The sequence below is a fragment of the Lissotriton vulgaris genome, chromosome 2_1 (genome assembly GCF_964263255.1).
Source record: "Lissotriton vulgaris chromosome 2_1, aLisVul1.2, whole genome shotgun sequence".
Lineage (NCBI taxonomy): Eukaryota > Metazoa > Chordata > Amphibia > Caudata > Salamandridae > Lissotriton > Lissotriton vulgaris.
In genome coordinates this window covers 1,961,039,154-1,961,051,825 of record NC_141687.1, presented here as the reverse complement: position 1 = coordinate 1,961,051,825, position 12,672 = coordinate 1,961,039,154, and the positions used below count along the sequence as shown (strand labels likewise).

The 12,672-nt window shown below is 43.0% G+C and overlaps 1 protein-coding gene across 1 annotated transcript in view; it reads left to right on the top strand.

Moving 5' to 3' along the window:
• The first annotated feature begins 1,805 nt into the window (after positions 1-1,805).
• The window catches only part of LOC147733561 (aminopeptidase N-like), a 491,573-nt gene continuing 480,706 nt past the window's right edge, over positions 1,806-12,672 (top strand). The window contains exon 1 of the mRNA XM_086958148.1: positions 1,806-2,505. Coding sequence (XP_086814274.1) covers positions 1,931-2,505 — 575 coding nt within the window. The 5' untranslated portion in view covers positions 1,806-1,930. The remainder of the gene's footprint in view (positions 2,506-12,672) is intronic.

The following is a 12,672-nucleotide window of genomic DNA, read 5'->3' as shown; positions in this document are numbered from 1 at the left end:
AAATATATGATTCTTGAGCACATAGATGTATAAAAAGATGACTTACTGGTCCAACCACATATCTAAAATAGTAAGTCCATTCCCTTTCAATAAGGAAAGCCAAACTGATTGCTTTGCCAGTGCTTGTTCTATTTAGCACACTCCTAGTGCAATGAGCAGAACCTGACTTGAGTTTTTTGCTCTGATAACTGTTGAACTAAACACAAAGAGACGTGTGCAAATGCATGCAGTATCAACAAAAATATGGTTAGAAAAAGATATTTAAATATTCAAAACTTTTTGCATGTTTTTTCATGTGTTTTGATGGTGTAATTTGAGTGGTACTGCATGAGTGAAACCCCAAGCAAATTTATATCCTATGATGCTACTGGGATCTAAGATCATATAATACTATAGGTCATATGTAAAAGCGACTATTGCCACCACAACGTCACTTTTACGGACGCTGTGGTGGCGATAGGGGCTGCTCCTTTTGTACAAGGCAGCGTTAAGCCACTAAATGTGACTTAGCGCTGCCTTGTACATAAGGCATCTTTTCACGCTATTGTTAGTGTGAAAGGTGCATGCTGTGAGTGTTGTGCTGGGCATTACACTGCAACACCCATTGTATTTGACATTGCCCCTATATACAAGGGTGGCGTACATAGCAGGCAGCGCCAAAATTAAGACCAGGAAAATCCTGGTATTAAGTTGACGAAACAAGGAGAAATGCATTATTTCCTCTTGTTTTTGCTTTTTCCATGTGTGCTGCCTTCTGCAGCACACATGGAAAAAGCAAAATGCCATGGTTTGTTTATGTACAGGAAGGTGTTCCTTCCTGTACATAAAACTGCCATTTTGAAACTTTCATGTGTGCTGCATGAAGCAGCACACATGAAAGTTACAAAATGGCATTTTAGGATTGTTTCTGTGCAAGAAGAAACACCTTCCTACACTTATCCAATCTTTCCCTGCACACAGACACCCTTGCACTCTGGTGCAAGGGTGCCTGCGGTGCCACTAAGTTGTTATACTTAGCGCAATCGCGGAGGAAACTCAAGGCTGCACCACATTCTTGGAAATATGGTGCAGTCTTACATTTCAAAAGTGGTGGAGCGTGTCGTTAAGCCAAGGAGGCTAACGACACGCTCCACCATTTCCTAGTACATACCCCCTATTTCTGTTGCTAACACTTTGGCCCTGCTTACAAGTTGGGAACTTAATACTGTCTCCTGCATAAAGCTTTATTTAGGCACATAATTACGAGTTTGGCTTCTTTAAAACATCTGATAACAATTGGATGTATCCAATAACCCAACATTCGTTACATTTCATCAGGTCAAACATCCCAAAATTTTCAGGAGAAACGTGCACACTATTTACCATACCATGCATATTTTGGTGTGTTACACAGCAAAAGGTGTATGTTATTCCCCAAGAGTTCATAATAGGTGCTACTCATCGCACAGGATAACTAACGAACCCCAGGGTATCGTTAATTACCAGGTGCGATAGATAGCACCTATTTGGACAGTGCACTTGTAGCACCAGCTACATGCACTTAACTGTGATACCTGATGTGACCCAACTACACCAGGAACGTGGAGTGCTTAGCTACTTAGTATGTTATGCTTTTGATTGCAAAACGTTTCTCAAAAAGTGTTTCTAAGAAAAATGCTTATCCCTGCGCATGTTCGTAATGTGCATGTTTCTAAGTGAACCCCTCTTTTTCTCTTTTTTCCAGCATGAAATGGACAAAATTTAACAGCCACTTGTGTATACACATTTAAAGGCCAGCAGAGAGCTTATGAAATATCCTGGATCCTTCTCTCAAGAACTTCGCAGGAATTCGTGCTGCACTTTTGTTCATGACCTTGGATGAAACGTCGGAGTAAAGCAAAAACATTTAACACCTCGTACACAAATTATAGTTCTCCCCAAAATAATCAAAATGGCAGGCAAATTCTGCTTCTGTAATATGGTAGCCTTGATGGCTATTATCATTTCAGCATGTTATGTGTCTACTCTTAAGGCCCACCCAACTATTCCCACCAATAATGGGATCAGAAAAACCCCAAAACCCACAACTTCCGCAGTCTCTACTCCCCAAGGCAGTAACCCTTGGAACAAGCTGAGACTTCCCAAAACACTCATCCCACGTCATTACAACGTGGAGCTGCAGTCCTTTCTGGAGAAGAACTCTGAAGGACTCTACATCTTTAAAGGGAGAAGCACCGTGTATTTCAGATGCACAAACAGCACTAACCTGATCTTGATCCACAGCAACAAGCTGAACTACACAATGCAGGGCGGATTCCTCGTTTCACTGGCTGTCACTGATGGATCTACTGCTCCGGGCATTAAGAGAACATGGCTGGAGGTACCGACCCAGTACCTGGTGGTGGAGCTGAACAAAGACCTAGAAGTTGGTAAAGAATATGCTCTATACAGCGAATTCAACGGAGAGCTGGCAGATGACCTGGCCGGGTTCTATAGAAGTGAATACAAGCAGGGCAATGAAACCAGGTAAGACTTTGAGCTGTAACTGTGTTTGGTCATGAAAAAACTGTTTGTACTTGCTCTTGAGCGCCATATGAAAATGAGGCAAATTGTGCCTATTTGTGAATTGACAAGAAATAATAAAGTATGTAAAAAAGGGATGGATGGAATACTTGAATTAATCTCAACCACTGGTAATTAAACATTGCCGCATCCCAGTAATATGAAGGTCAGGATTGGCCCTCTTCCAATTGGAACAGTCCAGCCGACTGTGAGGACACATCCTCCCTGAATCGGAATACCAGCAACTCAAGACGTGTCTGGGTTGCAGTTCAGGGTGGACTGTTCCCATTTGAGAAGGGTCAAGACTGATTGCATAAGGCTGGGTCCAAGCTGAGGTGGCATGGTGCTCAAATAATGATGGGCTGAGATGTGGCATGAGTAATTACCAGTGGGTGAGAATAATTCAAGTATTCCATCCATAACTTCTTTGTATATGTAACAAGAAACAATAACAAGTGTTTCTACTTGAGTGATCAGTGTCTCACTGGTATATTTTGAGGTTGAGTGGTTAATGCTGAATTTGAAACCTGCAGAGCTTTTTTTCGTCACAGATATGGTCCTTAACCATAATGTCTAGTTTCAGGCAAATCAGTTTGATTCAGTGTCCCTCAAACTAGAAATCCCTTTAATTTTAGCACCACCTCCTCAATGCAAAGCCTTTTTTTTTGCTATTTGGGGTATTTCATGCTTAGGCTTCCACACCTTTTGTCCATATAAGTCTGTCCACGCCAAATATATGTCCTTTTTTCCAACATCCTGGGAAATCCAAAGGTACCCTGCAGGAGACTGAGAAATTAGCCAAAATACAGCTACATTTTGGAAGTTTGGGGAATAATAGGGAAAAAGTGGTGCAGAAGAAAGTATCTTTTTTTTCCTTGCAAATTGCAATGAAGGGGATGCAGTGCTAAAATCCCCATCTTTCCAGCTTTCAGGAACAGGCAGACTTGAATCAGAAAACTGCATTTTTGCAGAGCCCATTTCTTTGCACTGTAATAGCAGATGTTGCTACCTCATAGCTACATCAAGTATTTACAAATATTTTAAGCCACATTATAGCTCTAAAATATTTATCACATGTCTTTCCGAACTCATGCAATACAGCATAAAGATCATAATGATGCGGTGGTAAAAGGTCTGAAGAATTTCCTTAACGCCCTTGACCTCACTCAAATTTGCAACAGTCCGACACACGAGAAAGGCTCTATCCTCGACCTTATCATCTCCAAAGAGGCCTCTACCCAACTCGAATCTATCCAACCCTGTGACTGGTCAGACCATCATATTATCACATTCTTCATTAATGAAAAAGTTAAATTCAACCCTGTTCAATCCTCCAGGCCAAGAGTTTGGAAAAGAGACATGAAAAAACTAAACTCAAACTCTCTGCCCCCCAACAGTTGCAACTTACTACTTCCTCCTACTGGCGTTAAGGACGTCCAATCCTTGACTGATCACTATCTCAACACTATGACCTCAATAATTAATGAAGTCGCAACCTTGCAGCTAAAAAAAGTATCTGCAAAAATTTCCAAGCCCTGGTACGACGGGAGTCTCAATGACGATAGACGCGCCATGCGATTGGCAGAGCGCACCTGGAGATCAGCACCCTCTGCATTGAACCTAAAAACCCTGAAGAAAAAGAGAAATGCCTACTTCAGGAAAATAGAACGCTCAAAATCAGACTTCTTCAGCCGTCAGCTCGACCAAGCCAAAAATCGTACGAGAAAGCTGTTTGAGCTTATCAGAACACAATCCAAAGAACAACCCCAAACTCTCAGCACTATGTGCGAAGCTCCCTCCTGCCAAGACTTCGCCTCTTTCTCTATCCAAAAAACTGACAACATAAAGAATGATCTCCTCATTGACGCAAGCCTCTATTCCAAACCCCACTGCATAGCACCCACTAAACCAAAAAACAATGCCACTTGGTCATCCTTTGTCACCTACACGGAATAAGAAATTGGCAGACTGCTCAGCACTCTGAAACCATCCAATCACCTCACGGACCCCCTTCCTGCTAACGCTGTCAAAGTCCTTACCCCGTCGCTCCTTCCACTCTGGACTAAAATCATTAACAGCTCACTTCAACAAGGGACCATTCCCGACTCCCTCAAAGTTGGACAAGTCACACCTTTGCTAAAGAAACCTACAGCAGACCCCTCTGACCTAAACAACTACCGTCCCATTACCAATATTCCGACTCTTGCCAAACTGTTGGAAAAATGCGCACAAATACAATTGACTAAACACATTACTCAGTTTGATCTCCTCAACTCTCATCAATCAGGCTGCCGAGCAAATCACAGTACTGAAACTGCTATGACTCACATAATTGACGACGCCCTTCAAATACTAGATCATAACGATACCTGCCTCCTCATCCTCCTTGATCTCTCCTCGGCATTTGACACCGTCAAACATGAGAATTTACTCGAACTATTAAACACAAGAATGGGTCTATCTGGAACTGTGCTCAAATAGTTCACGTCCTTTCTACATAACAGGTCGCAAAAATTCAAGAGCAACAACTTGATGTCCTCGCCAAGACCTGTAACGCTAGGCGTACCACAAGGATCCTCCCTATCCCCAACTTTGTTCAACCTAGTTATGGAACCTCTCACGACCTTGCTACAAGAATCCAATGTACACTTCCACATGTATGCTGATGACACCCAACTTTATCTCAAACTACAATCACCCAAAGACATCACGCTCTTGAATTCAACGATCAGAAGCACCCAATCCTGGCTGGCTGCTAATCATCTCAAACTTAATGCCCTTAAAACAGAGTTCCTTCTGATCTCACCTCCCGCAAAGATCACTACCGCACAAATGTGGCTTAAACACCTTACAGCACTCAATGTGCAACCCACCATCGTGGACTCAGCAAAATCTTTGGGCATAACACTTGACACCAATCTCAGCATGCAGGAACACATCAACAAAGCAACTAAGGGAGCGAACTACCAAATCAACACCCTTAGGAAACTTAAACCCTTCCTTCCAGCCAAAGACTTCCAAACTGCGGTACAATCACTAGTCATACCTCGAATAGAATACGGCAGCACCGCCCTCTGCGGGCTCCCCCTAGCTACTACGGCACCTATAAGAGCCTCTTTAAACGCCGCAGCGAGACTCATCACTGGATCAAAAAAACACTCTCACATTTCCCCTGACTTCAAATCCCTGAACTGGCTGCCTTTTGAAGCCAGAATACACCTGAAAATCGCTTGCTTGACGCACAAGGCTGTCCACCTGAGCTCACCTAGATACCTCGCTCAGAAGCTGACGATATCTGGAGGATCCAGAAACACTAGAGGCACAAACAATCTTTTGCTAAAGCCTAAAAGATTCCGCAAGGAAAAAACGTATAAACGCTCTTTCTCAGGAATGGCTCCCAGGATTTGGAACTCACTCCCCCCTGAAACTAGGCTCATCCCTTCTACCATACTTTTTAAGAAAGAAGTAAAAGCGATCCTCATGGCTAAATACACTTGAACTACTACTGGGGAATAACTCAAAGTCTCGATACTGATCTGTACTACTTGTTCGAACCCTTTACAATTTTGTTTGACTTTGAAATTGAATTACTTGACTGTTTATGATATCACTTAACTGTACTTTCAACACTATTGATGTATCTGTTTATATATGCTCCCCTCCTCTGTAAAGCGCTCTGATATCTGCGAAGATCTTGTTCGCGCTATATAAAACTTTCAAAATAAAATAAAATAAATGTGACTGACTCTGAAAGGGAGTCCAAAGTAGTCACTATATTGCCATTTTAGTCCTCTGATGATCTTCATCACATAAGTTGCAAGGCAGCAGATTCAGTGCCTTGATACAAATGGTTTTTTCATCTTAGAGCTGTTTTAACTTGTTAGGGAAAATACCAAAATTCATGTTCATGGTACCTAGATTGATCTTGCAATCTATGAAATCTATAGAGACCTTGTGTTAGCAATTGTTTTAGCAATTGTTTTAGCAATTTTATACTTATCCAGAGCTCAGAAACTTAGCGCTCACTTAGACTCAGACATGTTGGTAACATATTGCCATTACAACTACTACCAGTATATGTTTTATTCTATGGTTAATGTAACCAGAAGACTCCTCATTAATGCTTCTCAACGGCCACGTGCACACACTCTATTATGATTGTTGACCCACTGCATGTGTAGGACAAGCAGGAGCTGTCTGACGCAAAAATGCTCATGTGTGTCGGTTCGCTCTCGCATGTCCGACAACATGGCACAGGAAATCATTCTGGTGCGGGCACCAGAGAGATTTCCTTTCCCCCTATACAGCCTCAGGAGCAAGGGCTGTTCAGTTTCTTTTACTGAAATGATGATAAGCTCACACATCGTGCTGACGTAATTTTAGTTTAACTTTCCCCGTGCTCGTGGGGCTAGCTCAGCTCCCAAGCACATAGAAAGACGGAAGATGCTGACACAGTGATCCCACATAAAAATGTGATGACAATTAGATTTTTTTCAGCTAAATTTTAGGTTTTCATGGGATTCTGTGTAGGAAACCGTCAGGAAATCAATGTAAGTCATCCTCCCTGGCTGCGGGTTTGGTAGTTTTGCCCCAGATGTCTGCCGAGTCCTGGGCCAAAAACGCAGGTGCCCCCTTGCAAAACTAGATCATTTTGTAATTGGTAATTTTGATGTTTCCACAATATGTTTTGGACCCTACCCTGCCGTGGCCTCTTGGCCAACCCACACAAGTGAAGTCCCATTTTTATAAGGAGACTTTGGGGAATGCTGGGTGGGTGGAAGTTTGTGGATCCACCAGATTCCAGAACTTTCCATCACAGAAATGTGAGGAATTTGTGTTTTCTTTATATGAAGTTTGAGGTTTGCGAGGGATGCTGGGCAACAGAACCTGGTGAAAGCTACAGAAGTCACCCCATCCTGAATTTCTGTGGGTGTCTAGTTTTTAAAAATGTATACATTTGCTAGGTTTCTCTAGGTGTCAGCTGAGCTAGCGTTCAAAATCCACAGCTAGGCACATTGCAAAAAAGGGTCAGTTTTCACTGGGAAAATGTGGTGTTTCCACATTGCGTTTTGGGCGTTTCCTGTCACGGGCACTAGGCCAATCCACACAAGAGATGTACCACTCTAAATTGAACACTTTGGGGAATGTGGGATGGGTGAAAGTTTGTGGATCCATGCAGATTCCAGAACTTTTCACCACAGAAATTTGAGGAACATGTGTTTTTTTTTACAAACTTTGAGGCTTGCAAGGGATTCTGAGTAACAGACCCTGGTGAAAGCCACATAAGACACCCTATCCTGGATTCTCCTGGGTGTCTAATTTAAAAAAATGCATAGGATTGCTAGGTTTCCCTAGGTGCCGGCTGAGCTAAGGTTCAAAATCGCCCGCTAGGCACAGAGCAAAAAAAGGGTCAGTTTTCACTGGAAAAATGTGAAGTGTCCACGTTGCGTTTTGGTCAGTTTCATGCAGCAGACCGTAGGCCTACCATTATTGCTTTCACACCCATGTCTACCACTAACTGGAAGTACATGGAAAGCACAAAATATAGCAAAAATAGGCTATGTCCCAGTAAAATGGCAAAACTGTGTAGAAACGTTTGGTTTTCTGCCAAAATTCAGCCTGTCCCTGAAAGCTGAGAAGATGGTGATTTCAGCACCACAAATTCTTTGTTGATGCCATTTGCAGGGAAAAGCCCCAGACGCTTTCTTCTGCATCAATTTTTTCCCATTTTAAAAATATATATATTTGCTGTATTTGTGGCTAATTTCTGGGTTCCCTCCAGGGGAATAAACAAACTTTGGGTACCTTTAAAATACGCAGGGTGTCGGAAAGAAAGTTCACACATTTGATGTGAATAGCTTATGTAGACAAAAGGTTACAGGGGCCGAAGCTTGAACTACCCCAAATTGCAAGAAAAAGGCTTAGCTCGAAAGGGTGGCAGGGGGAGGCCTAGCAGCGTAAATGTCAATCGTCTGCCACACACTTGTCCATCCGGCCTAACCACCTCTTTATACACCCAAAGGTCATGGTGTAACAATGAGTAGTCCATGCTGAGCTGCACTACAAAAGCTTCCTTCATAGTTTATCCAAGTCTTGTGTAAGACTTTTTGTGGAGATTAACTTCCAAGTTGGTTCCAAATATTCACGCACATTCGCTGTGCCAAAACACCTGAGAATGCTAACTTGTATAGTATTGATTGTTCATTGTATGTCTTTTATGGTCAGCATGGATTTGAGGCTGCTGTATCCGGGAAGCATAGCTCTCACTGCCAGCAATTTACCCTTTACAGCTTTATTTCTACATATCATGGTTAATAAGTGTACGGCATTGTCCTTGGAAAGGCAGTGTAATGAGTTTAGAGCTTTTAATTGATGCAGTCTATCAGAGATGTATTTGTGTTGCTTATCTGGGGTTTATTGTGCCAATATTGTACAATAATTCATTGTGGCCTCTTTAAAGAGTGTATACCTCACACATCCTTGCGAAGTGCTCTAGTGTCTGCTTCACAAAGCAGTGTGCATTGCCAGTGGGCCGGCTGTCCCGCGTTGATATTTACGAACTGCAGGCCGCACACTCTTTGGCCTCCAATTCACTATGCAGTGTAGAAACCATAAATTGCTGTGCCCTCCCGCTCACCTTTCTTAGGAAAAACCCAACATATCCTTAGCACGAGCCTTAAAGTTTCTGTCCTTTGGATTTTTAAGAATAGTAATATTGATTTTTCTCCTGATTTAAAATTACATAGACTCCCTTCACAATTGGACTTCAAAATATGGGTGTAATTTGGGCACCTTCCAATATGCTTCAGAGTTAGGTGCACATTTTTAATCTGTTTTTGAGTTTTTAAAACTCTGAATGGTCAACAACTACCATTAGTGCATATTCTTTCATAGCATGAGTGCTAGGCCTGGCATCTTTTGACATGTTTCCCCTCTCTTTTTCTTTCTGGCCTCCTGTTTTTAGTGGTATTTTGGACTTCGTTTTGCTGGTTTAGTGCCTATATGAACTTTCTCACTGCTGTTCAGTGTTAAAATGCAAGTGCTCATACTGTAAATTGTGTTTATGGATTTGTCTTTCCATGTTTGACTTATTTGATTTACAACTAAATCCCTTGTATTGTGCACTCTGAAATGAAATTAAATCAAATGAGGCATTTATAAAGCCCGACATGACCCTTAGGTATCTAGGCGCTGGACACAGCAGAAAACAGCAGTTGCAAGAATAGTGTCACTAGTGCAGGCAGGTTTTTATGCACTTCCTGAATTGAAGCAAATTGTGTTCGTTTTTCAGGACAGGGTGCATAGAGTTCCAAAGTTTCGCAGTGATATAGGAAAAGCTTTTGCCTCCCCATTTTACTTTTTAGATCTTTGGGATGGAGAGATTACCACTGTTAGAGGATCTCAACGATCTTCCAGGGATGTAGAGTCTGAAGAGTTGCGACAGTTGTCTTGGGCCTATTCTGTGAATGGCCTTAAAGGCAATACACTAGGCCTTAAACTGGATGCACTTGGCAAAAGGGAGCCAGTGCCGTTCTGTGAGAGCCCTAGAGGTTGAATTGAGGCGAGTAAGCCCAAGCAGAGCTCTGGCGGTGGCATTTTGCGTAGTTTGAGGTTTTTGCAGACTACGTTTGCTTGCACTGGTGAAAAGGGCATTACAGTAGTTCAGTCTTGGGCCAATCAAGGCTATGACTTCTGTTTTCCTGAGCATTAGAGGGATAAACGGGGGTATCCTTTTCAAGATTTTAAGAATGAAAAAGCATGTTGCGGTAGTCCAATTTATCTGGGGTTCGAAGGAGAGCTTGAAGTCAAACAAGACTCCCAGGTTCTTGACCTTAGCAGCTGGTGTTAGAGGGAGCCTCATGTGACTGGGCCACCAGCTGTCAGATCAGACAATCGGTGTGTAACCCAAAAGCATAACTTCAGTTTTTGAAGTGTTGAGTTTAAGACAATTTGACTGCATCCACCTCCCTATGTAACCCATACAGCTTTTAAAGCGGGAAGCAGTATTTACGGATGAGCTGTTGATGGACACTATAATTTGTGTGTCATCCGCGTACGACACCAGCATGAATCCAAAGGTTTTTATCAGTTTGGCCAACGGGGTAATGTAGACATTGAAAAGAGTAAGGCTCAACTACGAGCCCCGAGGGACCCAACAAGGAATTGTGAAGTCTGGGGAGACAAATGGGTCAAGTGCCACCGATTGTGTCTTATTTGACAGGAAGGATCTGAGCAGGCGTTCTTTGTCCCTGATTCCCAGTGGCGCCAGATGCTCAATCAACAGTGTCATTGAGCGATCCAAAAGGATAAGAGCGGCGCTGCCACCTTTATTCAGGGTTAGCCTGAGTTCGTCTGCAGCTGTGATTAGAGTAAGTTCCGTGCTGTGGTCGGCCTGGAAGCCAAATTGTGAGTGATCTAGAATATCCGCTTCCACGAGGAAGGCGGACAGTTCCCCGTTCAGATATTTTTCTATAATTTTGGCAGGGAAAGGTATCTTAATGATGGGTCTATAGCTGGTGGGGTCACCTGGATCCAACTATATAGAGGCTCTTTTCCAATCAGTCTGCTAAATCCCAGAGGTGATCATGCTATTGAAAATAGGCCAGAAAACCGTTGCCACAATTGCAGGGACCTGGTTAGGATTTTGGGGGTGTCCAGAGCCTCTAAATCAAATGCGGCTAATGGGCCTGCAGCACTGATTGTGCCACCCACACAGGCAGCCTTTCAAAGGTGTCTCAAACCTGCCACTGCAGTGGCTGCGCGCAGTTTTTGCTACTGCGTCAACCTGGCAAGTACCCCTACTGCACTGCTTTGCTTCACACCACCACCTTGATGCCCACCACCGCCGGCCCACTCTGCAGTGGTCGGATGGAACAAAAAGGCGCTCCTTAAAAGGTCTTCTGATACCGCAGCCAGGCCGCACTGCCACAGTTGGCCGAAACCGTAGGATTTGTTGATTCACACCGCCATGGTAGCCCCCTCAAGGAACTGTTTTTAAAAAGTCTATTTTTGGTTTATGAGTACTTTTACGTACCTGTTTGGTGGATTTGTATTGTTTTGGTCTTGTTTTACACAGATAAATATTGGATATTTTTCTAAAACTGGTGTGGTGTTCTTTTGTAGTGTTTTCACTGTAATACTGTATTTTATGTTTAAATTCTTTACACACTGCCTCTGAGATAAACCTGACTGCTCATGCCAAGCTACCAAGGAGGTGAGCAGAGGTTATGTTACAAGTGTAACTATCTTATTTGGACTATGAAGAAGCGTCTCTAGCTGGACAGGGTAGCAACATGCCAACTAAAGTCCCCTATTTCTAACAATGAGGTGCACAAAAAGTGAGTGCATGACTGCTATTTCTTCCCACGGTTTGCAGCTGATATTTATACCACTGGGAACAGGACCCTAAAATGTATCTGCTTTCAGGAAACTGACGGTCACTTCTCCAGAATGACAGTGCAAAGCAGATAGCTGTTGAGGTTGATTCATGTCTGCTGTGTGCTTTTACTTGGGCCACGTTGGAATGAGTACAGGGGAAAGTAGGCTGTCAGGTTTGCACTGGCAGTGCAATGCTTGGGAGTGATTCTCAACCTTCGTTTTGCAGATAATTTAACCTTAGGTCCTCAACCATAGTGAACTGCGGTTCTAAACTCACATAAACTCACACAACGTACACGAAAAGACTGATAATATTAAACCAGCATTGTGGCCTGTCCATTACATGAAGATTATGGCTATGGGTATGAGTATAGATAGAAAAATGTACTTTACAATGAGGGTAGTACTAGAAAATGCAGAAAACTACTTATTTGGAAAGATTCTGTGCAAAGCAAGCCAGTCCAAAACCTTGTTTTGTAGTTCCTGAGGAGTTTCTCCTTGATTCTTGTATAAGGGGGGACTTCCTTGAGAATCGCCTGATAAGGGCAAGTGACTGGGAGGATGTTGATGGTAACATGGTTTGGAGTTAGATTGATGAAGTGTGTAAGAGGTCCCACCTTTAGCTGCCTGGCTGATGGACCATCTCCCCATGCTCTCAGCCTAACAGTCCCCTCAGGTGTCAAATGTGGCCTAGTAGCTTGAGCAGGCCCGACACTGAGAAGTGGACTGGCATAATTCAAATCAGTAATAGAC